At 43.6% G+C, this 26,399-nt stretch overlaps 1 protein-coding gene across 3 annotated transcripts; it reads right to left on the bottom strand.

Annotated features, from left to right (window-relative positions):
• Positions 1–283: 283 nt before the first annotated feature.
• WDR86 (WD repeat domain 86) lies at positions 284–22,216 on the bottom strand. Of its 3 annotated transcripts, XM_088065186.1 has the most exons (8): positions 21,955–22,086; positions 21,270–21,554; positions 18,423–18,564; positions 16,739–16,978; positions 16,546–16,654; positions 7,732–7,867; positions 3,315–3,418; positions 284–1,424 (listed from the first exon to the last, which is right to left on the bottom strand). In XM_088065186.1, exons 2-8 carry the CDS (start codon positions 21,430–21,432, stop codon positions 1,206–1,208), a joined length of 1,113 nt encoding a protein of 370 aa, XP_087921312.1. In that variant the 5' UTR covers positions 21,433–21,554; positions 21,955–22,086; the 3' UTR covers positions 284–1,205. The 3 variants fall into 3 exon arrangements, with proteins under 3 accessions (XP_087921312.1, XP_087921308.1, XP_005527813.1); XM_088065182.1 differs by lacking the exon at positions 21,955–22,086 and adding an exon at positions 22,170–22,216 and having other exon boundaries at positions 16,546–16,978; XM_005527756.3 differs by having other exon boundaries at positions 16,546–16,978.
• Positions 22,217–26,399: the final 4,183 nt, after the last annotated feature.

Here is a 26,399-nt window from a genome sequence, read left to right as displayed (position 1 = left end):
TGTCATCCCTGCTTTCCCTTAAGTCTGTGCTTTTGTGTCTGGTCCCTCCTCCCCCTGATAGGGGAGCTGAGCTTTGGCACTTTGGTCCCTGGTGGGAGGCAGAACATCTCCACATACACCCAACTCCAACCCCAGCACTGAGGGAAAGGCAAGAAATGTTTCCAAAAGTGTATGTGGGTTTTTTTTCCTCCTATTCCATCCATTTGTGACTGCTGTGCTTCTGGAGCCAGGCCATACCCCCCCATATATGAGACAGAAATAAAAAGTAGACAGTGAGTTGTCAGGAGATGCCACATGTTTATTAATTCATTCTAAAACAGGATTACAGCATTCTTGTTTTGCTGTAGTACAGAATAAATAAAGCCATAAAAATAAAAACATGTGGTTAGATATTTTTGTACTGGTTCTACAAAGGCCTATATCTGCAAATAGAAAAATATAAGAACCCTTGTTACTTCATGGCTCAGTGGTTATCAGAGAAGGATGAACATGGAAAAAGACTGGGAAAACTTCAGTTTGACTGCTTCTCCAATGCTACTGGTAACCTAGCAAGACACAGCTTTAGGAGGAGGAAAGACAATACAAGGTTAGCAAACAGTTGACCTTGGCACACAAGGGCTGAGGTTTGACTTGCTCCGTGGCTTATGTTTTGTTAAAAAAAACAATTAAATTCATTTCTGTCCTACTACTCCCAGCTTCCCAGAGATGTCCAGTCTGCTTTAAACTCCTGCTGCAGAGGCAAACCCTCCTGCGTTGGCCTTGTCAGGCAATGACTGACACAAAGGTCAGCTGTGAAGATGGAATTCAAGGCCACCTTTCACTGCCACGCTGGGCTGAACAGGGGTCATGGGAGTGGGCAACAGGAACATCTCCTTAGACACTGGGCACAGTGGTGAAACATTTCTGTGCCCCAGGGAACTGACACCAGCAGTTGCAAGGAAAGTTCCTAATTGCACACACACAATGGTACCTCACCTGAACCATGCTGCCTCCCCTCCCGACCCCAGAGCTGCTCAGCTGAGTCATCACAGCCACAGGATCTGATCTGAGTCCATCTGGCAGCCACAGAGAATCCTGGCTCCTCACACAGAGGCCCAGGCAAAGCCACTTCCCATCTCTTTCCAAGTTCTGGTTTACATGGACACAGTGGTGCAGAAAATAAAAGGTTCAGCTTTGGTCACTGACATAAAGCCTGCTCTGGACTGTCACATCAGTTCAACAGCCTCATGCTGCCCATTCTCCTGCTGTACCATACAGCCAACTTTATTGTTGAAGAGACGAGACAGACTCCCCTTCTGGGAGCTCCTGCCCTGCACAGACCTCTCCTTCTTCAAGCGCCGCTTATTTCTCTTGCATATGCCCCGGATGTCCCAAATCCGTAGTGTGCCATCGTGGGAAGCTGTGTAGAGCAGCTCATTGTGGATCTGGAACAACAGGGTCACACTTAATACTGAGCCATACGGCTCAGAATCAGCACAGTCAAACTGTCAAAAATCAGAGCAAACACAGCTTGATCCTGACACTTAAGGCCTGAGCTCCTTGCAAGAGCCAGTATAAATTATCACAAAAGCTGCTGAAGTGGGATGAGACATTACCAAGTCAGGACTCATTTCTCAGCCACTTCACAGAGCCATAAACAGCAAGAGTTATTTATAACCCAGACCCTCTAGAAAAGCAATGGAGAACTAAACCCAGTGTCAGAGCAGGCTGTGGCTGGGAATTTCTGCACTGTTTTCAGACTGCTGGTTTTGATGTGGACTTAAGGAGGCACCAAAATCATCATTGGTGGGCAGTGAGGGGGTTCAGGAATGCTTCCTTTCTAACTTCCTTTCTTCCTTTGCACTAATAGGTACAATTCCTCCTTCAAATTCCACTGATCTCCAAAACCTGCAGTAGTTTAACCTGCAGTGGTTCCATTTCCTTTATGAACTAATTGCTTTTATTGGGAATGTTTCCAATTGTCCTTGTCCTGCCCTGGAAACTAGACATCAGTCTTGGTGATCTTCCTGTTCCTGTCTCAGTGTGTACCCCACCATGGGTGCCCTGTGGCTGCCTGTCTGTGCTGTGACAGTGAGCATCTCCCTGGCTTACATGAAGTACCACACCCCTCATTCAGCTCGTTATTGTACTTAAGTTCATCTTAAGGTTGCCTGGGTTATTTTGCCCCTGTACAGTTGGAAATTAAGTTACCAAGAAGAATACAAAGCCAAGCCTTGGTCTTGTCAATACTCAGGGCTACCCAGGGTGATTCTATCAGGTACTCCCCAAACACATCCAGGTGCCTGCCTGCTACACAACTGCCCTGTACCACGAGTTTGCAGTTTAAGATCATCCAGCCACATGCTAATCCAGAAGAATATACAAGATAAAACCATATTTACAACTTTATGTGCTTGGGATCGACTCCAAAAGGAATTTTATCTCCTCTCTTTTTGTTTGGACCGTCAGCCTTCCAGAATTACCAACGTCTCATATTGTTAAAAAGCTTCATGCTGCACACAGCTTACTCTGAGATCCCAGTGCAGGGAGATGCAGATTCTTAGAGTGGCTGCCCCATCTGTGGAAGTGTTCAAGGCCAGGTTGGAAGGGGCATTGAGCAACCTGGTCTACTGGAAAGGGTCCCTGCCCATGGCAGGGGGGTTGCAATGAGGTCCCTTCCAATGCAAACCCCTCTATGATTCCATGGTCTTTGCATGGCCACCAAGGATTACTAATTTCTCCTGTTTTAACTATTAAATGCCAGTCCCACTTGAGCCTAGAAAAAATGCAAACAACATTAACTTTCAGTTCTAAGCCAGTGACAGAAACCCCTCCACTTGCCTGGCAGGATGTGGGTCAGATATCACTACCAAGCTGCTTCTGACTGTTTAGAGATGCCATGACCCCAGGTGGTATGGGGACAATGCTATAATTATTCTGCATGCATAAGGCAGGAACTTCCTTTTCCCCTTAGAGCACTGCAAACACTTATCATTAGTGTCTTGTAATGGAAAGGGTCTCACAAGGCTGGAGTCCATTCTGTGCCCCACACAGCATCAGTTCATCTGTCTCAGTTCTCATGGCTGCTTATCCAACCTGACCTGAAAAAACCCTGATCCCAGACATGGGGCTGTCCCTGGGGACTCTTTCTGTGGTTTCACTTATCCTTATTATTATTAACAAGCTTTTCTAAAATTACATACAGAATATTCAAGTCTTATGCTAGAACAACATCCAATCCAAGACACACAGAACACTCAGCCACACCAGTTCCCACAAAACAAATGAGGGAGCAATCAAAAGGAAGAAACCCCACCAAGAAACCCCTTCCTGACCTGGATACAGTTGATGATGAACTTGTGTCCTCTGAAGATCTTCTGCAGGACTCCACTCCTGGAATTGAAAGCTCTTGCACAGGCATCACCACTTCCTGTGAACACTGACACAACCACACAGCACAGCCAGATGTGAGCAGCCACATGAGGACAGTTCATACTAGTTCAAAAATGTACCTAAAACCAGCTCCCAGGGGGGCATGACGTATCGTTTTGATTCTCTCCTCAGACAAACCAGATAATTTTCATTTTGCTGACTCCAATATGCTTGTTTTGAGTTGTACTTTTTGAAACACTGAACTTGAAGTTCCTACACAAACCAGCATTTCACTCTACACATGCTTCAAGTATCTATTTCTGCTCTTCTCTTCCACAGCTATTTCCCTGCCTAAACGTGCCTCAGTAATTCTAAGTAGACAATTTATCTCAAGTCTGGTTTTAAGGATTTCCACTCGACCTTCCCTTTGCTTTAGCAGAGTTATTTACAGCTTTCCATTCAGTACTCCAGTGTTTCCATCACCACTGCTGCTGCAAGAGGGGCAGGGCTGGGGTAACTAAATTGAGCATGACCAGGAATTTTGGCTATTCATCAGGTTACCTTACATGTTCAAAGAACAATTTCTCAATGCTTCAGGATCTTCACATCAGATCCCCTGACTGCTGCATCCAGAAACTGTAAGGCAGTATTAATATTTAGATTTTGTACTTAGCAATATGCCCAGAAAAGAGCCCTTTCATGTGCCTTAAAGGTTACAAAGTCTCTTGATAAACACTTTCCTTCAGTTAACCCAAACTCCTCAAGTTTATCTAGAGATAAATATTTCAGAGCTGCAAAAAGCAATATATTCACTGCTCCCTGCATTTCAGGTCTTTGTAAAAGACACTGGTATGGAAAAATTTTTACAAAACTGGAGTGCCTGAAGCCAACAGGCTCCTTATCTCTTGGGAGAAGTCAGGAACTGAATCTCTAAGGAGAGGTGGATAAATTATTATGGTTGTAAATTCAGGATTACAATAACAGATGAGAGAACAGACTATGTACTGCCACAAGCTTTTTAAATTCAAATGGAACAGCAGGGAGCTGGGCACCTCCTGGGTACAACTCCAAGAAACATCTGGATGTGGAAAATCAATGTCACTTTATATGGGCCACTATAATTCAGTTTCCAGCAGAGTCATGAAAAAGCATCATGTCCCACTCTGCAAATGAGCAGCAACAAAGTAAAGCAGGGAACAGGTACTGATTTTTTCCCAGTGAATGGAAATCACTTAATTCTGTTACAGACATGCAGATAGTAGGAACCAATTAAGAGCTGCTTTCACTATGCAGCTGCCAGTTTACTTCAGCTGTTGCCATCAGAACTTCGCTTTTGACAGACATCCTTTATCTCTTTTGAACTGTCACTCTGGATTTAGGAAGTCTCTCTCCACCTCTGAATTTCAAAGAAGAGCTGTTGATCTAACCCAGATTTAGAATTTAAATATATACTTATATAAGCCACCTGTGAAATAAAAAACAACAACAAAATAAAATTAATTTTCATTTTTTAATTTTCATAGACCCTTGGGAGATCAGTTTTGAAATGTTTCCCTTGAGCTTTTGCAACATGAAAACATATAAACCACATTAAATTTTAAATGGCTGTGCACATACTTTAAGAGAAAAAATAATCAATATTTCATTAAATAAATTAGATTGAGAGCCAGCTGTAACATTCCCCATGCTATTAATTATATATATATATATATATTATATATATAACAAGCAGACTGAGGAAAGCCACTGGAAACACATTCTGATAATTTAATGCTTAGTGTTCACATCTTTCTGGACTCTCTGTATACTATAAAGAGATTTTGGAAACAGACGTATTTTTCCTCTCTTTCTTCTACTCTATTTTCTTATTTAGACCACAAACTCCTTGGGGCAATGAGCCTTTGGGCAATGATCAGAGAGAAAGCAGCAGAATCACAGTCTTCTAACAGAAAATTACCACTTCTTGGCTGAGGATTTCTTTTTATATTCTTGTATTGGTGCAAATGTGACATAAATCATAACAAACATAATTTAAGTATTTTTCTCCACACTTCTGAGAGACAGTTCTGATCTGTCCCAGGTGAACAGATAGAATTTCAAGCTACACTAGTTCCATCACTGGTATCCAGTTAACATGTCTTTATAATTCTAATTCTAAGAAAATTATTAGATACCATGGAAATATGTGATAATAAAAGCAATCACAGTATATAAATTAATTCTTAAGGGGAAATTTCCTCTTTCATTGATTAACGTGCATATAATGCATTCAAACAAGTACCTAATATTTTTCCAGAACTTTTTTTTTTTACCCTTCAAGTGGAACAATTTGATACTCCCTGTTTGACACTTTTAGTATTTTTGCACTTGATTTAAAACAAGATCTTAAATAACTCTGAACTCTTCTATCTCACTATCGGGATGTTCTTCACAGGTCTGACTAAATGCAGCAATATTGTCTGCATTTTAATTTAAAAAGAGTGTTGTGGAAAAATAATGTATGTGCATAGCAGGGACAGGGTGGTGGAATGAGGGGGAAGAGAGAGAAAGCTGCAGAGTTGATGGGGGTGGCATCAGATAATGCAACTTTTGTTTCAGCTAAAGCTTTCTTTTCTTTACAATTAGCTCAGGTCTTTACAGGTTGCATAAAAAGTAGGATCAACACTGAAAAAATGCAGCTCTGGAGGTCTCATTAAGGAAGGAGAGAATATCTGTCTCCCAGCCAGACATGAACGTTCATCACAGGATCGGGCAAACATCAGCTTAGCTCACCTCTGCCTAGTCTTGAGAAAACCAATGTTTTGGTTTGTGTCTTTATAATTAAAAGGGGGAAAACACACACACAAAATCATCAGTACTTTGTCTACCAGTGATCATCTACTAGGATTACAATTTCTGTCTCATTTCCCTTGCTCTGCCTGCCTGCACCTTGGAGCAATAATGACTTGAAGGTGCAGCGTAGGTTCAGACCCTTTCCCCTTCCATTCAGCCTTCTAGCCAACTGCAGAAGCTGAAATCAGTAGAAATTACAATCTACAGGTAGGGGAAAATGGGGTAATTCTGCCATGTAGGTGAGGAGAACTGAAATAACCATAAATTATAAATAAATATTTTACTGGAGAAAAGCAGTGATGTGGGACTCATGCTGACAGGAAAACCAAAACAATGTTTCCCGACTAAAATTCTACCTCTGGGCCTGGTTACATGCTAAGTTTCCAAACATAATTAAGAAATCAGTTCAATTACTGGGTTATAATTGTAGTCAGGCAAGTATGGTGCCAGACAACTGCCACTAAACTGTGCAGGTACAACTCTGCTAACGTGCACCATCTTGCATCTGTCAGCCATTTATCACCATCACACTGAGGAGCTGCCAAAAGAGAGCTCAAGGCCCAGATAGCAACCACTCACTTAGTGTGATGTGTTCACTTCAAAGCTGAAGTGCAGAAAGCAAATCAGGAAAATGCTGTGAATGTCTAGGTTAGCTTAAGACATCTGTGGCAATCTCCTTCAGGGTAGGAGAGAAGTTTTTTTTTTTGGGAAGCAAGTGAAGGTACATCAAGTCAAACACCAGAGGCAGGATAAGACCAGGATGGCACGGAGAGAGGTTCACTGACAAAAACATGGGTGCTATCACAAATCCAGGCATGCAGAAGGAAAGCCAGCACAGAAAGGGATTTAAAGAGGGAGGTTTGATGGTCAGAATATACTGTTATGTCAGCAATAGACACTGATGTACAGAACCACTGTAAACAGGAGGACTGAAAGTAGGAGAGATGAATCCTGAGCATTAATAAGGCAAGCACTGCTTGGCTACTAGAGAAAAGTGCTTTGGGGAACAAATCCATGAATGATCAGGAAAAGAACACTTGTGGAAAATGAGTCTAGGAGATGGTAGAGCCTGAATAGGAAGCCTAACAGTTAGAAAGGAGCAGTGAGCATCTGAGGTGTGATTCTGGTTTAGGACAGGTGTTACACAGAGCCTACAAGGCAGCAGAGAGACGCACAGGGCTGTCCAGCAGCAGCACCGGCTGTCCCCAGCACATGCAGCAGGTGACAGACACCAGACTAGTGAGGTTAAAGCACAGCTACACAAACAACCCCCAGACAGCTCAGGATTTAAGCCACTTCTCTTGGTAACAGAAACAAATCAACTGCCTCTTCATTTGCGAGAAGAGGGAGGTGGGAAATGAAGGGAAGGCCTAAGCTTCCCACATGGAGTGGTGCAGCAGTTTGGTACTGAACGTAAACATGCTGGAGTTGAAAAAAAAGACAGCTTCACAAATGTTCAAAATTATTCTCCATTAACAACCTTCAATCAAAGACAAACATTGAAAAGGAGACTGGAGGGGGCTGGAGAACACAGGAAAGGCAACTTACAGATGCCAGCATGGTATTTCAAAGTGCTAACGCTGTGTTTGTGAGCCTTGTAGGTCTGGATCCTCTCCCCAGTGTCTACAAACCAGCACTTCACTGTCCTGTCTGCGCTCCCCGAGTACAGGTGACGATTCACAAGCTGAGGGGAGAGAAAAACACATCAGCAGTGGCATCTCAGGCACCTTCATGAAAGAACTGCACTGAAGGGACCCAGCCCAAGTCACATTTTCCATCTCTGAGAGCAACAAGCTGTGCCTTGAAACAGAGGAGTGGTGGGCAAACCAACCTTCAGTTCTTTGTAGTCGCATCTCCTGTCCTCTGGGTCTTAAAAACAGCTCCCAGCTTTCAGAACATAAAAGCTTAGCCCATCTGCTTGTGCCAGCAGGCAGGATTCCAGGGAGTTTAACAATGCTAACCCTACATCCATAATCAGTTATATTACTAAAGCCTCAAAAGAAACCCCAGCAGTGTTGTTTCTGCAAAGCATATTTGACAAGATCTCTTACCAGATTGTTATGTTTTAATTAAAAATAAAAAAATCAGAACAATTCTGAGTAACAAAATTTCTTTTAAAAGGTAAATTAAAATTAAAATCCTACACACCATAAACCAGGGTTTATGTTTAGCATGATCGCTCTGCACAAGGTCAGTATTCAGAAACACTAACTCTTCCTTGAAATTGTTTTGTATCTGCATTTCCACAAGTCTTTTTAGACTGCTATTGAATAATTAAGTAAGTAACTATCCTGACACAGTTTTCTAAACTTCTTCAAGCAGATTGTCTTCTGCTGTGTGCTACCCCTCATTGCACCAGTCATCCTGCACATTGTGAGAACTCACTGGTGGGGAAGATGGGGTTTGTTCCACATAAACAGGACAGAGAATGATCAAAGGAAGGATTGCAGCTGGGGAACAGAGACAGAGAGAAAATAACTGACCTGTGCAAGACTAAAAAACCAACCAGTTCACAGTAAACAAACTACACAAAGCCTGGAAGCTCAGCAAGGAAAAATTCCATAGTGCATAGAAAAATCTGGCATTCTCTGTCCGTGCAAAGACATCAAACTGAAGGTTTTCACAGCCACTGTTATGTAGAGCCCAACTCCTGCTGAAAGCAGCCAGTCTCTCCAAAACCCAGCTGTGGCTCAAGGTATGTTTTATGGACTTGCAACAACCTCTGTATCAGAGGGATGGAGAGACAGGAGGGAGAACCCTGACCCCCACCAAGAAGTGGAATTTTCCCAAGGAGTAATGAATGGTACCTTTTCTGTCCACCAGACACACAAATCAGAAGGTTGGAATGACCAGCAGTGCACAAATCCCTGATGCTTCTCCAGTATGTCCAGGAAACCAGCAAATGACAAATCAACTTGTGATCATGCTTGTAGAGCACTTTTAAGGGCTGGTTCTTCAGCCAATCTGCTTAAATTTGGTCCCTGCTCTTTGCACACTCTGTATCCATAAGGCTGGAATGTTCATGCTCTTCCATCTCTGCTCCCAATCAAAAAAGGAATGACTCCATTCCCAAAAGGCATCAGAAGTGAGCTTGTACAAAGTAACACTGTGCTGTGTTACAACATGAAACAAAAGGTATTATAAGATACAAAGCACTACAGTAATGGGACTGTTATAACCCACTCTGTAATTATGTGCAGGCAGACCAAGAGGTTCCCTGGCCACAGCTCCCACCAGCTCAGCTGGAGCAGGACATGCCCCACTTCCTCCCAGCAGAACCTGGCCCATGGGAGAGATTTCATAGCTGAATGCCAGGAGCTTGTAAAGCACAAACCACTGTAAAAAGCCAGCAGTGCTTTGAAATGTCACTTCCTATTACTTTTAAGCTGTTTTAGCAACAGCATTAATGTTACATCTCCATGAGGAGGGAGAACAAATGGCCAGCAGCACTAACAAAACCAAGAACCACAAGTTAGCCTGAGGAAGGACTTTTAAATTTCAGTCTCTCCCTGAATAGGCATGAAGAGAATTGTCATGTGCACCTGCTGAATGGAAGAGGATGCTTTGAGTTGCAATCCTGCTGCATGATTCGTGGCCAAGTTGTTACATTTCTTTTTTAGACATCTTGGTAGCAGCATCAACCCGCCCACTGAGCAAGGAAAAACACTAAATTATAACCTCCCACAGGTAAATGCCACTCTGCATTAATAGTACATTAGGTTATACAGCTTCACTTCTACATTTAAGTGGGTGTATCAATGAACAGGAGAGCTGCAGTTTGCCTAGATTTGCTAATTTGTTAGATACAAAAATGTTTCAAATTACATAGACTTACTCAGGTAATTTATAGCATCAGGATTTTATTAGCTTTAGACTCATAGACTGGTTTGGGTTGGGAGGGACATTAAAGATCATCTCATTCAAAACCCCCACCATGGGCAGGGACATCTTCCATTATCCCAGGTTGCCTCAAGCCCCTTCCAACCTGGCCTTCAACACTTCCAGGGATGGAGCAGCCACAGCTTCTCTGGGCAATCTGTTCCAGTCCCTCAGCACCCCCACAGGAAAGAATTTCTTCCTAATATAAACTAGCCTCTTTTAGTTTAAATCCATTTCCCCTTGTCCGATCACTCTACACCCTTATCCAAAGTCCCTCTCCAGCTCTCTTGGAGCCCCCTTTAGGCACTGGAAAGGGCTCTAAGGTCTCTCTGGAACCTTCTTTTCTCCAGATTGAACAACCCCAACTCTGTCCTCATCTCCATAGCACAGGTGCTCCATCCCTCTTCATCATCTTCACCACCTCTTCTGGATGTACTCCAACAAATCCATGTCTTTCCTGTGCTGAAGACTCTAGAGCTGGATGCAGCACAGCAGGTGGGGTCTCACGAAAGAAGAATCACCTCCCTTGAGTTGCCACCCACACTGGTTTTGCTGAGATCTGGTGAGATGGTTCACACACCATCCATCTCTCTCAATTAAATTCAAAGCCTCTGTGCTGCCCCATGAAACACTTCATGCACCTTCCTTCCCCTCTCCAATTAAAGCAGGTGAGCACAGTAGCACAGGATTCTTACTCTTGCACGGGAAAGGAAACATTAACAGGTTAAACAATCTACCAGATGCCACCTACTGAGCCTGCAGCAGAGCCAACAGCAAAACCCAGGGCAGGCTCTGACTGTCACACAGCCCCTCATTCCCATAGCATTTTTATAAAACAGCATGAAATGGCTGTTAGTGAAGAAAGCCTTCCAGAGCTCTCAGCTTGGGCTGAAGTTGCATATCAGATTTGCCTTTAGTGATATGATAGGCATAATCTCATCTAAATTGGTTCACATCTCCACAGCTAAGGATAGCCCCCATTACAGTCACTGTCATCTAGGACACAGTTCCTCTCATCCTGAGGCACATCTGAAACAGATCCTGCCTTAAAACTCGCTGTTTCTCCTACCCAACAAGGACAACCTTCTCAACTGTGACCAGAACAATTTAGGTGAGATCACTCCTTTACTTAACTAAAGATAAGTCTAGCTTACAACTCCAGCCTAAGCTGCAACATTTCAGATATCTGCATTTAATCTGTATTTAAAATAAGAATTATCATCATTTACTGCTCCCCCAGCAAAAGCGCCTTAGAAGCTGGCCCCACACTCTGTGGTTTCAAAATGTTTAGCAGACAGAGTTACATATTCTAATCTGTGCCTGCCCAGAGAAGAGGTGACATTTCTAAAGCTGTGTTTTCCTTGGCTGGCTTTTGAGCACTTGGTTCACTTTGGCCAACTGCCCAACAAAGCTCCTGACCACAGAAAACCAGGCAAGGACACCTGTAGCAGAGTGGATGACACAGAACAGATTTGCAGCTCAGATATCAAATGGCTAAGTGAATATTTCAAACCCATGTAGCTTCAAAACCATTAAAAACTTGGCAACAGTTTGATGCCCACTTCTAAAGCCTCAGCCAGACAGCAGGAAAAAAAAAAAACAAAACACTGCATTGATATTTGCAATTCTGGATTGTTAATTTTTCTCACAGCTCTGAGAGATTTTGCTTTGAACCAGATGAAACACTGACATGTGAATAGAGCAAATTTTTCTTAATCCTCGAGTCAAAGGACTGGAGATGTAACTATGCCCTGAAAAAGTTCAGATGAACTGCTTGTGAGTTGCAGAGTAATAGCAGTAGCAAAAGACAAGTTGTAAACGCTTTAGTAGTTACAGGTCTTATTAATAAGAAAAAACCTTGGTTGTAGCCTACAAAAACACCAGAATTTTAATAAAGAACAAATTATCACATCCAGGGTTGGTCTCTCAAGACAATCACAACCCTATTGCTTCACAAGTTTGGCTGAACTGCATAAATGCAGCAGCTTAAGATAATTTCTACCTGTAAGAATGCCAAAAAATATCTGCAAAAGAGCTGTTTAGCAGATATTTCAACTTTATAGGAATGGACCTTGCCCTCCCAATTAACCTTTGCTATGGGAAACAGTTCTTGGAGAGCCAAGGAGAGGCAATTGATTCTCCCAAGAGATTTGGACATATCCTTTGGCTGAGGGTCACTGCACTCAGACTGGCCCTCATGAACTCCAGGATGGATTCACATGAGTGACCACATACCTCATGACCAGCTTATTCTTCTCATGGGGGTCAGCATTCCTACAATCTGGAATTTGGGTCTTCTGCTCACAGCCACTTCTAAGTCAAAAATCACCAAGCTGGACCAATCTTGAGTTACAACTATGTAAGCCTTGGGCTGAGTTAAGAGTTTCAGGATCCCATTCAAACCACATCCATTTTAACGAGCTAACAAACTCCCTGTGGGCAAGAAATTGTTGGGTTGTGTTTTTTTTCCTGAGAATCCATCTAGAATGAGCTCTCTGGGCTGGCTGTTAAAAGAATGTTTTTCAACTTTTTTACTGCAGTGCAAAATGATGGCCCCATGTTTTGATCTTAGAGGTGTTGTACACCTTCACAATCTGCTCATTCACATCTCCATCCTCTGATGCAACAAATACAAACACAAGTTATGAAAAATATGTGCACTTAATTTAACTGGTGTAGCAAGAAAACATTTCTGTCCCCATGATCCCAACAGTTAAGCACATACAGAGAGTTCAGGCAATGGCTTTGTTCAAAGCATTCTTTTCTTCTAGTCTGCTTTAAAAGGCAACTGAAGGGGATGGTCCAAACAAAGGAACTTTTGCAGGAAAACCAGAAGCAAGCCCTTGCCCACTCATGTTCATGTTCTTCAAAAGGGAATTTTCTTTCAAGAATGTTTGCTGTAGGATCCAAGCTAAATTCCAAGCTGGATCATTCCTCTCTGCCAGCTTTTGGCAGCACAATTTTGATAAATACTCAGAGGCAGAACAATCAGCAAAGGACAAAGCAATCCTTGTGAACAGTTTGCAAAGCTACTTAGGAGAGACATTTAGAAAAATACACACAAATAAATATTTAAATCAGGGTTATTCAGCCTATTGCAGGCAGTCACATTAAGGAAAATGCATATTTGATTATTAATTGCAAATATTGGTCTTCAGCCAGGCCTGAAATTTTTTAAGTGGAAGAATGAGCATGAGCTATGTGATTACACTCAGCCCACCCTGGCTTTTTCCCATCACTTCCTATAAAATCTCATTATTGGCTCTTATATGAAGAGGGAGCTCCCAAAACAGCTGCTGCACTTTGTCTGCCAAGCTATCAACACACTGCAGGAGGAGAAGAGTGAAGATTTCTTGCTGCTCCACTGCAAGTTACCTTGCCTGACTGGGAAAGTCAAGTAATCAATGCTGCCAAAGCACCTAACATCTACACAATTCTCACAGCAGATAGAAACTCTCTCAGCAAAACCTCTCTCAGCCCCATTTAAATGGTGGAAGGAGGAGAAAAATGGCATTATCACAAGCTGCAGAACCCCTTTGTCAGCAGAGCACACGCAGTGGGCTCAGCTGGTCACCTTCACCAGACTGACCCCTGGACGAGCCTGGGGAATACAAACGACTCAGCCTCATCACTCCCCTGTCCAGAACCACCAAGGACAGGGGACAAGGCAAAGCCCAAAGCTCACCAACACTTTCTGTTCTGCCATGCTAGATGAAAGCTGCTTCCAGGCTCCTCTACTTACACTACCTGGTAACAACACCTTAAAGGATCTTAGAGCAACTGGGGAACATTCAAAATCTGAATGTGTCTGTGGCATCACTCCTCTGTTTTCCACACACCAGCACTGCAGGAAGCAGGGTGGAAAACATGGGTGTGCTTTATGGCTATCTACCCAGAAAACTCCTTCAAGAAGCTCCAGGAATTTCCATTCACTGCTACAGCAACATTATTGGTGTTTACTGGAAAGTAATGGGAGATGACTGGAACAGGCCGGACCTAATTTTCAGCAGTTCAGAACATCCCGGGGCATTCTCACTGTTAATAACAGCTTTTTAAAGTTGGGGAAAATATGGTCTCAACATCCAAATTTTTCCTGATCTGTGTCCAGGATGAGAAATCACACTGAGCATTTCTCAAACTTTTTGAAAGGTCATCCTCCCTTAGGGACCTTTATTTGAATAAATAAAATGAAAATAAGTCTTTATTTCTTTCCCTTTTTTTCTTCCCACACAAGCATTGTACCATCCAGAGAACAGGTAACTGCCTTCAACTGCTGGTACTAACTCAGCTCTTCCAGGACAGCAGAGTGAAAATCTGATGTAATTAGCAGCTCACTGCTGCACTGAAGAAAATTAATTACCGTCAACAATTAAGACTTCTGTCTACTGTGAGCAACTCACAACTGCCTCACAGTCCTTCCTGACCCAGGGTTTGAAAAATACCCTCCCAACTCACTGCCACAGATTCCAACACTGTCACTAGGAAGTTTGAGACAAAAAAGGCCCCAAAAGCTTTTTGAGAACAAAACAAAAATAATAGGAAAAACCCCACCTCTATTCAGGAAGTTTCCTTTCTGTTGAAACATCTTTGTATGGATTCTGGAGATTGACCCCTTTCTGAAAGAATGAAAATACCATGTGGGCTGTGCTGAGTGGCAGCCAAGTGGAACAGAAGGGACAGTGTTGAACCCAGAAAGGCAGAGGGAGGAATTAGGAGAGATCGACAGCCTAAAGCTATTCAACAGCAGTGACTGCTTAAGCTGGGATAAGTTTGAGAGGCCTGGACACTAAATGCTCTCTGTGGGGGCTGTTTGTACCTCAGCTGGACCCTCCCAGCCTCAAACATTAACTGGTGATGAGAGAAGCAAGGGGCTACCAGTCACTCAAGAAGATTTGGCCAGGACTGTTGCCAACACGGTCTTGGCAGCAGCAGTAGTCTTGTGTACTCTGAATTGTTCAGGTTTTCCAAATAGATGTATTGGTTTTGCTTTTCTTCTCCCCTACAAGAAGTTCTGTTTGTTTAAAGCCATTGCTTAACTCTGTGCTCACAGGCATTGCTCATTCCTGAGCATTCAAAGGGCGTAATTGAATTTCCCAGGCTTCTGCGAGAGGGTCAAGCCAGCTTTGTATAACAATTTTAGCAAGAACCCAATTAAATTAAGGCAAGCTCTGTTGTTGCCAATCTGTGCCTTGGAGAAGGGTTACAATCAAACAACAAAACATAGCGTGACACTAAGGACAGCAACAGATTTACTTCAGCATCCTCAGAGTACATTACCACAATATCATAAAAACAAGATTTAACGCTGAGAATTTACCCAAGCAACACAAACATTACTCCAGGGCAATATGATATTATGTGTGGGTTTTTTTTGTCTTTCTAAAAGTGAAGGAAAACAGAATTCCTTCAGTACTCCCAGGTTTTTAGTCTGCTAGTGTCAGCTGTGACTACCGTATTTGGAAACAAAGGCAACTTTTATTAAACAGATATTAAAGGTACATCCTGTAGCCTCTGTAAGGGAAAAACACTTATGGACAACAAACACAAACAGGAAGAGCAGGGAGAAAAAATAGTCATTAACTTCAGTCAGACACATCCATGTATAAACATTGATGCTGACCTAAAGCTAAGTGACAGACCATCATGTACTCTCTTTAAATACACTATTAGCATTTTCTGGTGGATAATGAGTGTACAGGAAAAGTGCTTGTGTGATAGTTCCTCTCTTGCTTCATCTGCCTGACCTTTTCCTCTCCCCTGCAACATTAACAAAGCTGGCAGCATTCAACAGAAAAACACTGCAAACAGAAAAACAGAGTATAGTTTTTCAGATCACGTTACATTTTTTCCCTCTCTCCCCTCCATCATTTCCTGATTTCTCTCCCCCATGCTCTGCTTCTTTTCTATTTTCCTTGCCTGTTTTCTTGTCATGGCCATCTGTTTTTCCCTTTCTTTTCTCACATCTCTCACATCTGCATGGTCTTTAATGTAGGATTTCTTTCAGCTTTATGCTTTCCTATTATCTTTTACCCACAGTTTTGGGTTGGACTTTGGGTTGGGTTTTTTGAAGTTATCTGGTTTACCGAGTGTTTTTCCCCTCTCCTTTTTAAATTACGTGACCCTGTGTTACTTGCTCAGGTTATTTTCTTCAGAGTCTGGTGAGCCTGACTACACAATCCCACTCAGATGAACAGTGCTCTCAGCACACCTACTCATGAGTTCCATGACCTAGTGGAACTCAAATAGATATTAACCTAGAAGTTAGAGCAGGGCAGCCACTAGAAGCTAAGAGATCACTGAGTGTTTTAGAGAAAGGGGTTTGTCTCAAAACCAGAGAGCACTATTATTTTGTTATTACATGAATATTTAAGATCACCATTTACAACCTGTCTCGGAAGAGATTTATGAATGAAAAGACAACTGAGACCCACATGAGTTAAGACATAGACACCCAAATGCCCTCGAGGAAGCCTCAGCCCTTACCTCTAGGCAAATTACTGATCCTTGGTGCTCCTTGAAAACTTTCAGCTGCTCTCCAGTGACAATATTCCAGGTCCTGATGGTGTAATCCGTGCTGCCAGAGAACAGTTCCCTGTTTGGTGCATCAAGTATAAGGCATAAGACGGCCCCCGTGTGTCCCAGCAGGGTCTGGTAGCAGCGCCCGCTGGACACCCACCAGACCTTCACAGTGCAGTCCGTGCTCCCTGTCACCAGCAGGTCCCTGCTCATTTTCTCCTCCTCCTCCTCTTCCTCCTCCTCTTCTTCCAGCACATCCCTGGAGGAATAGTGAGCTAGAGTCAGCACACAGTTCCGATGGCCCCGGAATTCCTGGATTTGTTTCTCCTTGTCCACGCTCCAGCAGCGGGCTGTCCTGTCATAGGAGCCACTGAAGAGATAGTCTTTAGCAACCAGGATTCTGCAAAAAATAAAGTGTGTGTATATGAACAGTATTGTTCTTTGTACATAACCATCTTTTCTCACAATTTCACTGTCAAGTACTCCAAAGTCTGAAACAGTAGCATGAACATAACATCATATGTAAAAAAACATAAGCATTTTAAAAATCAAACACTTCCCAGTTTCTACTTTTAAAATTGAGATTCAGGTACATTGATGCAGATGTTTTTACACTATAGCATTGTAACTTTGTGCATTTTGCTTTCCTAAAATTCCTTCCAGCAAGGAATTGAACTTTTATAAGTTATATGTAATACCTAGAAATTTGTTTGATCGTTTGCTTTGCATTTGTTGGGGTAATTAGCTAATTCTTGATAATTATTCATTAATATTTCTTTATAAAAAAATTATTTAAGAACAGATCTGTGACCATAACTTGGAATCAAAACAAAACAAAGCAACAAAACAACATTCCAGGAATCTGAACTGTAACTGACAGTGTGCAAAATAACCATCTTTCTATCATCAAGTAAGGGGAGTGCAAGAAAAAAAAAATACACTTAATTTCACTTAGGATCTCAAAAAGGTAATGCAAGAGCACCCCACTTATTACACAACTGAAGACCAAACCAAAGATTACACCTCAGGAATTCAGCTTCCTGGGCCTTCAAAATAATGAGTTGTAGCTGCACAAACATACAATAACAGAAAAAAATCTCTACAATTCATATTTTCAAACCAGAGATAGGAAACACCCATACCCTGCCCTCTTTGTCAGCTGAGCTTGGTCCTCTGGAACCTTTCAAACAGGCAACAAAGTCATATGAATGGGGAACACATTTCCTATTTGCTGATTCAAGCAAAAATCAGGCCTGTGCCAAAACACAGAACCAGCCTTCCTAACTATTTACAGAATCTCACTACACATCATATGTGTTTTGAGTTTAGAAAGGAACTAAAAAGCCCACATGCCCACCAGAAAATAAATGTTAAAAAAATACCAATCTTTGACTGCTCTATTTGCCATTAATTAAATCCAGTCCAACTATTAATAGGCACTTTAAATGGAAAGGCCAATCAGCCACACACAGTTAATTTATTATTAAACTTCATTTGCCCAAACAGGAATAATAATTACATAAAAATCCCTGACTTTATCCCTCTTGCTGACACAAAAGCTTGACAGGATGTTTTTAAACCTATTTATCAGAAGCATCTGTTATCAATTGGATAAGTTCTTCTGGAATTTCATTCCTAGCCCTGGATTCCATTCCCCTGCTGTGTGCCTTTCATTTCTCTCCTATCTGTGTCAGCAGCGTTGCTAGAAAAACTAATCATTGCAGCACAGAACACAAACTCAAGAGGTTTACACAGCCCCTTTTATGAGTGTAGCAATGGGGAACTGCAGTGAAATGATAAAGTGTGTGATAAGAGATGACAGGAACACGAGGGGAGAACCCCACCTGTTGACAATTGATGTGTGGCCTCGGTAAATGGCCAAGCACTGCCCAGTCACCACGTCCCACTTCCGAATGGTGTGGTCAGCGCTGCACGTGAAGGCAGCCTCGTTCTCCAAGTGACAGAAGGTGATGTAACTTTCATGTCCTAGCAATAACAAAAGAAATCAGTCACTGTGCATGCAGAAAGGACAGACCAGTCCAGCTCTTCACCTTAACCGAAAGAAAAATACAAACAAATGTACCAAAACTCCAGTTTTAAATGCACCACCATGCTTTTCATGTTTAAAGATTTGTGTAAAACACAACCATTTCAAGTCACAGCAGAAAATTTCAATGATATCAGGATTAAGTGAAAGAGTAAAACAGTACAGTTCCATCAGTCAGGTAAACCAAACAGTATAATAAAAATGTAATGAGATAGACTAATGTCAATATAATAAAACTCAGACTAATGAAGTTTGAAACCATTAAAAAATAGCTTATTTTTTTAATTAAAAAATGCTTTTACTTCCTTCTTCTGAAAGCAGGGAGAAAAAGGCTGCATTTCAACCCAGCCCATTGATTGTCAGGACACAAACAGTCATATATCAAAGCATGAAACTCAAAAAAAATGACCTGAGACTTACCAGCAAGCCTTTGATTTCATTGTCCAGGCAGAATGAAAAGCAAACAAAAAAACATGCCAGGTAAATAGTCACGCAATACTTTCCCCCATATGACTGAACCCCACAATTTTCTAAGTATCAGTATACCTTTAATGAAAAGGAAGGTAGAGAGGAAAGGAGGGAGGAAGGATTAGAGCACAATTGTTCACACAATATTCAGAGTACACAGGGATTCTACAGTTACAATAAAAACAGACACAACCACTGCCCTAAAAATGTCACACTGACAAACAAGGCAATACCAAAAAAGAGGAATCAATACTACCACCTGAAGCTTTTGTTGCTGCTTAGCAGGATATGTCATTTTTTTATTGTAATATTAAATGCACCACACATAAAAATCACCTTAGGATTCAAGTCCCAGCTTCATCCAAGAATCTCTTGTGTGAAACTGCTGTCACCTATCTAATCATTGGACTACTATTATCTTGCACTTTTCTGTTTTAGATTGTAAGCTTTCAGGAGCAAAACAGCTTCCACTTAAGTCACTATGACAGTTATGGCTGAAGTTGGTGGGCCCTACTGTGACTTAAATACTATTCTTTGAGGAAAAAAAGAAAGAAAAATAAATTAAAGAAGAACAATTGTGATTAAAGAGAGACAGATGGACAAAGGTATCAGAAAAACAGAATATTGTAAAATAAAGAGATGGTAAAAAAACTGAGGGAAAGCAGACTTCGCAGTAAAACTTTGTTTCACTGACTGGAAAAAACAGATTTCACTACAATTCCTGAAGTTCAAAAGCCTGTTGTTGTTCAAAAGGAAACCAGAATCCATGTTACAAACATATGGCTTGTTTCCTCTAAAACAAACTCATCAGATGCCAAAAATCAAACAGATCACCAGGGCTATAAGCAAAACTATATTCGTTCTCCCACATTTGTGAAACTTTTTGCAAAGAGGCCTGAATGGATCCGGTTTCAATCACTGGGATTTTTCTCACAGCATCATGTAATCCAGCTCTGAGACCAAAACAGCATCTTGGTTACGACAGCAAAGTCTGCCAGGCAGATTTTAACCATCAGCAGTACTCGACCCACACACAGGGTGCCAAAATCCCCATATGGCAGACAAAGTCTGGTGCTGGTCTGGCCAAAAGCAGGCACAACACAAGTCTGCTGGTTGTGCTGTGGTGGAGCTTGAAACTGCATTAGAGACACAGGTTTATCAGTAATTATAGCTTGTAAAATTAAAATTGACACAACAACTGCATGTGTGCATAAGTATAAAATACATACAATTATCTGATTCGACTGACAGTTCACAAACCACCCGGCCCAACCTTCTTCAGATTTTACCCCAAACACTGGCAGATGTGGTAGATTCCATAATAATGAATGCTATCCAATACATTTCTCTTTCTAGTTAAAAGTTAATTAGTGGTTTAAAGAGATTTCTAAGCCTCAAGCAAATGCAGCGAGTTTTCCAGAAGCTAGAACCACGGCAGGATGTGGGGAAAAAAGACAATACTCCATAGTGAAAAACAAGCACGCAAGCAAACAAACAACAAGGAAATCACAGCAATGTGATTTCTTCTTCGGAAGAAAAAAACATTAGAAATTCCAAATTTAACAGCTTTATTTTTTTCTATATGAAAAGAACATGAGAGGGAATACAAACATCTTTAGCCCATATCTAGACTCTTGCATGGCCAAACTATCTACAGTTTGTTTTTTTCTTTTCAATTACTGACATGACAGTCTAAGGATAATATTTTTTTTTTTTTAAGATGCAAAATAATTTAAATTGAAAAAGCCTTCAATTAACATTTCTGTGTATGAAATGAGGAGGGAAAACAAAAGCAACCTATTTAGCAAGGTTCTTTTCCAGACTTCTGGGTCAAGAGGTTCTAAATAAAGATCATCTGGAAATGAGATGATTAAAGAAAAAAAAAAAAGAAAAGAAAAAAAAAAAGAATAACAAAAAGTCAGTATGTTTTCACGGTGTAAAACAGGGCAAGTTAAACAACTTCGCACACTCTGAGATAAAAGGATCCGTGCATTCAGTAGTGCTGGTAACCTGGTTTGGGTTGAAACAGCTCCTGCTTAACGTTGCTGTAATAAACAGCAAAACAAAAACAAGCATGATTTTGGCTGCCCGGCAGGGACTGAAAGAGACCAGAACACGCTGTGTGGCCTGTGCCATGCTTCAGAGCCAAAGCCCAGGCGAAAAGCAGCTGCCGTACCTTGGAAGTGCCCGTGGCACTGGCTGTCGGCGGTGCTCCAGAGCCGCGCCGTGCCGTCCTCGCTGCCCGTGAGCAGCCGCTGCCCGTCGGGGCTCAGGCTCAGCCAGTTGATGCCCCCCTGGTGATCCGTGCAGACCTTCACGGCCGAGCCGCTGTTCCCCATCCCGGCGCTGATCACGGGCGCTTTGCAGCCCCCAGACCGTGCTCCGGACCTCCGGCCGTGTCCCACAGACCGACTTCTGCCATTACCTCAACTCCGAAACATCAGCAGGGCAGTCCAGGCTCCTGCACAGGGACACAAAGGGGGACCGGGAGAGCGCGTTAAATCGCTGCATCTCGCCGTGGCTGCATCGCTCCCTCAGCCAGGGTGAGCCGAAGCCACTGAGCGCCCGATTGCCCGCGGGATCCGAAGCCCCGCGGCGGCAGATGGGCGCACCCGCTGCCTGCTGTGCCCTCTCCGTGGGCATCGGGGCACATCCAGCCCTTTGGGGGGACTGAGCCCGGGCGGCAATACCTCTACCTGGTGCCCTCGCCGAGGCTGCTGTTTTTTAAGCAATCTTAGGGCTGACTTTGGGCACGCCGGGGAGGTGACGCCTCTGAGAGGGGAGCCTGGGCTCAGGCGGCCCCCAAAGCTCCAGGCTGCCGCCATCCCTCCCGCACGGCCCCCCGGTATCTCGGCACTCACCGCCCCGGGCACGGCTCCGGCGGAGCGATCCTGCACTCGCCCTCCGGGCAGGGGGAACCTCCTCCCGCCAGGGAACCAGAGCCACCACCGGGGCGAGCACAGGGTCCCCCCCGGCCGCCTCCACCCTGCGGGGAGGTGGGAAGGGCTCCCGCCGTGCCCCCTCAGCCCACCCCAGGGCGGGCCCTCAGCCCCCGCCCCGGCCCTGCCTCCATTACCTCCCGCTCCACGTTCGAGCCGCTTCCCCCAGTGGCGGCCGCCTCGCCTCGCCCGCGCAGCTTCCCCGGTGTTGCCGCTTTGCGCCTCGTCCTCTGCTCCGAAGGTGCCCGGCAGCGCTGCCCCTCCGAGACGGCCTCTTCCCGCAGCGACCCCCCTTCCCGGGACAGCGGCCTCCCTGAGGCTGAGGCCGCCCCTACCGCAGTTCAGTCTCCCGGCGGGCCGGGGGAAGCGCAGGGCCGGGAGGGTCTCTCTCGGCTGGGGTCTCCTTAACAACCGCACTACAGCCGGAGCAGCCCGACTGCACCCCCGCATCCGCGGCGGAGCCCCCGGGCTCGTCCCAGGGGAGGCAGCGCTTCCTGCCGCACCTTCGCCCCTCAGGACGCCCGGGGGCACCGGCATTTCCTCCCTGGCTTCTCCTGGCCTCCCGGGGGGACGCAGAGGCTGCTGCTGGGAGCTGGGTTGAGGGAAACCATCGCCTTTTGTTCCTCTTCTCGCCTCTCTCCCTGGGCGAGCTCCTGCCACGTTTCGCCTCGGGAGCCCCCCGACAGGAGCCCCAAACCCGCTGTCTCGCTTTGCCCCGACCCGAAGCTTTTGGGGCTCTTTGTTTGTCAGTGCAGCCCCTTGCCCATCCGCGCCCTGCACCCCGTGGGCACGGATTCTGCTGTGAGCCCAGCTTTGTGCTGCCGCAGTCCACCTGGCCGAGGGCTCTGACAACATGAGCTGATGGATTCCTACCCACCGCGGTGTAAGTAAGTGTAGGAAGGATAAATCCCCTGGACAAAGTAACGTGGGGAGGCCAAGAGCTCCCAGCAAAACAGCAGCAGGGTCCGACGTGAATCACCCCCTACAAGAAGAGTGAGCTGCTGCTAATTTGCAGCTAAAAACATGGTGGCAGGGGTAGGATAAATCACAAAACTTATTCTCCTAGCTTCTGTCCCGTTTGACCAGAAAAACACCTTTTTGTGTCCAATCCCCAGCCCCCAGCTCCATTTCACAGTGTTGGTGCAGTATCGGGGTTCAGCCGGCACTCGCTGATACTGAATGAGGCACCATCCCCGCTCTGGCACGAGGTGCCCCAGCCTGTGGGCCGGACAGAAATGTGTGCGTTAAATGGATTAATCCACGGGATGTGTTATTTTGCACAGCACGTTCTGACAGAGGCCAAACAGGACTAATATGTTACACCCAATGTAAACACGAGGTGATCCCGATTCAGCTGCCAGTTGTAACCATGCAGCCATGGAGAAACTTGTCAGACAGAGCTGTCGGGCTGCAAATTTGAGTTTTGTGAGGGTCAGGTCTAGCCCTGTGGCTTATGGTCCCCAGCCAGCTCTTTTCTGAAGAAACGTTTCCACACAACCCTTGTATGTTTGAGAAATGACCAAGAAGTTGTGGTGTGAGATGTGAATTCTGTATTTCTTCCCTCTGAAAATCACATTATCCATGAAAAGATATTTTTTTGGACATGGAGGCCTGGGAATCGGCTGCTCTCAGGGAGTGTCCTTCACCATCTGCTCATACATCTGTCAAATCCACTCACAAACCCCTGCCCAGAGTCCTTGCTTGGGAAACTGTAGGATAGATTAGCACTCCTTTCTATTTTCCTATGTTTCTGTGGTGTGAATAAAAGGAAAAACTCAGAGGGAAGGGATATTTTGTTAGGTTAGAAGCAGGTCTGCACATTTTAAACCCACACAGTTTAAATCTCAAGGGGAGGCTGAGCTAGAGGGGAAACCCTTGGCCACAGCTCAACCATGCATCAGCTGTGGGAGCAGAGGGTGTGCTGTTCCTCCCCTTGCTCTTTTTAAAGCCTTTTCAAGGTTTTTTATTATTATTTCAAATTAATATTTCCCTCCTGTGGTGACTAATGAAAACATCTGAGCTCTTGAATAAATTCATGAATATTTATTCATTTTCTTGAGGGTTTTTTTTAATCTTTTTTCAGTTGGTTTTATCTGCCTGAATTTTAGGTAAGTTTTCTTTATTGTACTTGTGTTCTTGTGGCAGGTTTGTGATTGTGGGACAATGAAGAAAATAAAAGAAAGTTACCTGCTGCTTGATTTTGTTTGTCAGGACCCAAATCCTGCAGCTCATCCTCCTTCATCCAGACAGATGTGTACATACACAGATGCATGAGATGCTCCTATGACATCCAGACAGTGAAAAAACCTTAAGAAAGCTTCTAGATGTTTATAGCTGGATTCATAATACACGATCTGAAGGATCCAGTGACTATTGCTAAGTTTGGAGCCAAGTTTAGAGTCTTTAGGCGGTCATCAGAAGTAAAGGAAGGATACAGAATTTAGATCAGCTACACTGTCTTTTGGAAGGGGAGAGGGATGCCTCTGCCCTTCACCATGGGCCATGACAGGGGTCCAACATCAGGCAGCTCCAAATTCTCCACAATTAAGTAGAACAAATTGAGACTTTTATCTTCAAATCATACCTTCATTCCATCAAAGGTTCAACCTGTTCTCACATCTCTGACCCAGCAACAACACAGTACAGGAAGATACTTTAGTTCCCACACACACAAGACAGTAATGATCAGGTGCAAAATCCTCTGTGAGCAACTTAATCCCAAATTACCTGTGCTTAGACTCACTTGCCAGACCTTCAGAAACACAACGTAGGCTCCCAGGCCTTAGAAATTACTAAGTCAGTATTTACATCACTATATTTACTGATATAAATGCTGAAGAACATTTCCCTTGAAAATATTTCAGTAATGCTGCAAATGCTTCCAATAATTTTATTGCTGTTGTTTGTGGAGGAAGGAACACAGGCAGCTCCTCCATGTCCACCTCCCCCTCCTGGGGCCTTGGGTATCAGGGTGGGTTGCAATGGTCTTTGATGGACAACAAAGACTCTTTGTTCTGTCAAAGAAGCAGAGCCAATAACGCCCCAAAGAAGTCAGCACAGAGAGCTAGACCAAAAACAAAAGAATAAAGTGTGCAGCAGTGCAAATTATCTTTCTTAGAGAATTAACCCCTTCCATGATCCCAGCCCCTTCCCCTTGTCTAAAGAAGGGCCTTTCCAGCTGCCAGAGTCTTTTCTCTTTCATCTATTGCTCTGCTTCAGGCTGTCAACCTCAATCACTTTCAAAATCGCTGATAATTAAGTATTACCTCTTCCTTCACTTCAGAAAATTGCAAAAGCCAGCTAACTCTCTTAAAACTACTGTCAGGGACCTGAAGGACTTATAGTGGCACATCCTGCATGAACATCCAGTCTTGGCTGGGTTTTTTTTGATTCAACCACATCATTATAGTCAGTGAGAATTACAAACAAAAGCATGCTGCATGGTGTCTCCAGAAGCAAGCTCCTTCACTGAGAAAACTACTCTAAGAAACTTTCCCTGGTAAAGTTAAATTTGATTTAAAAATCAGTCCAGTTACACTGGTACAATGTAAATAAAATTTAACCTTTAATAGATTTAAATGTAGCTTCTACTAGTTTGATTTAATCCAAAATATTATCAACATCTAAGTGGCTTCACTTTGCAGTAAAAGTTGACATTGGTGAAGGCAAATTATGTTTACATTGGTTCAATTATCACCATGGTGCAGAAGTAGCCTTACTCTGATATGAGGATGGAGGAACAGTCTGCAGACTTTCAGACTGCAGACCCAAGATGCATGGCTGAACTCAGCATTGCAGCTCCTTCTGACCCCTCTGCAACTGGCCTTTTTTACAGGCAGTACAGCTCTTTCCTTCTCTCCTTTGTGTGTGAATTTTTTTGCAGCTTAAAATGCCCCAGGGTGCTCAGAAATCTAGTTCAGGTATAAACATTTAGCAAATTTCCCTACAGGACAAAAGATGCTTGAAAACTGCCACACTAGATTCCCCTGTAATTATATGGAACACTGTCTTGGTTTTTAACCAGATCTGAAACTGTATTTACAAAACATTTATTTCTGATAATACTTGATTTTATGTGTTTCTTAACAAGAACACCCATCTGCAAAACCCATGTACATCCCTGCTCCCCAGTGCTGCTTCACCTGGGTGCCCCTAATCAATGCCAGGAGTCTGAAAGCTTGGGATCTGGAGAATCAACTGGTATCCAATGACCTAAGGAATGGTTAGGTGATATTAATGTTGCACAAATGGGCTCTTAGTAGCTGACTCCAATGTCAGGACCTGGTAGCAGTGGGAATTTAGCTGTGAACTTGGAGTAGGCAGAGAGAGGATTGCATTAACTTCCTGCTATGATGGAGCAATGGCTT

The sequence above is a fragment of the Pseudopodoces humilis genome, chromosome 1 (genome assembly GCF_049639895.1).
Source record: "Pseudopodoces humilis isolate 2021_Gansu_Grassland_sample_001 chromosome 1, ASM4963989v1, whole genome shotgun sequence".
Classification (NCBI taxonomy): Eukaryota; Metazoa; Chordata; class Aves; order Passeriformes; family Paridae; genus Pseudopodoces; species Pseudopodoces humilis.
This window is presented reverse-complemented; position numbering and strand designations above follow the sequence as displayed.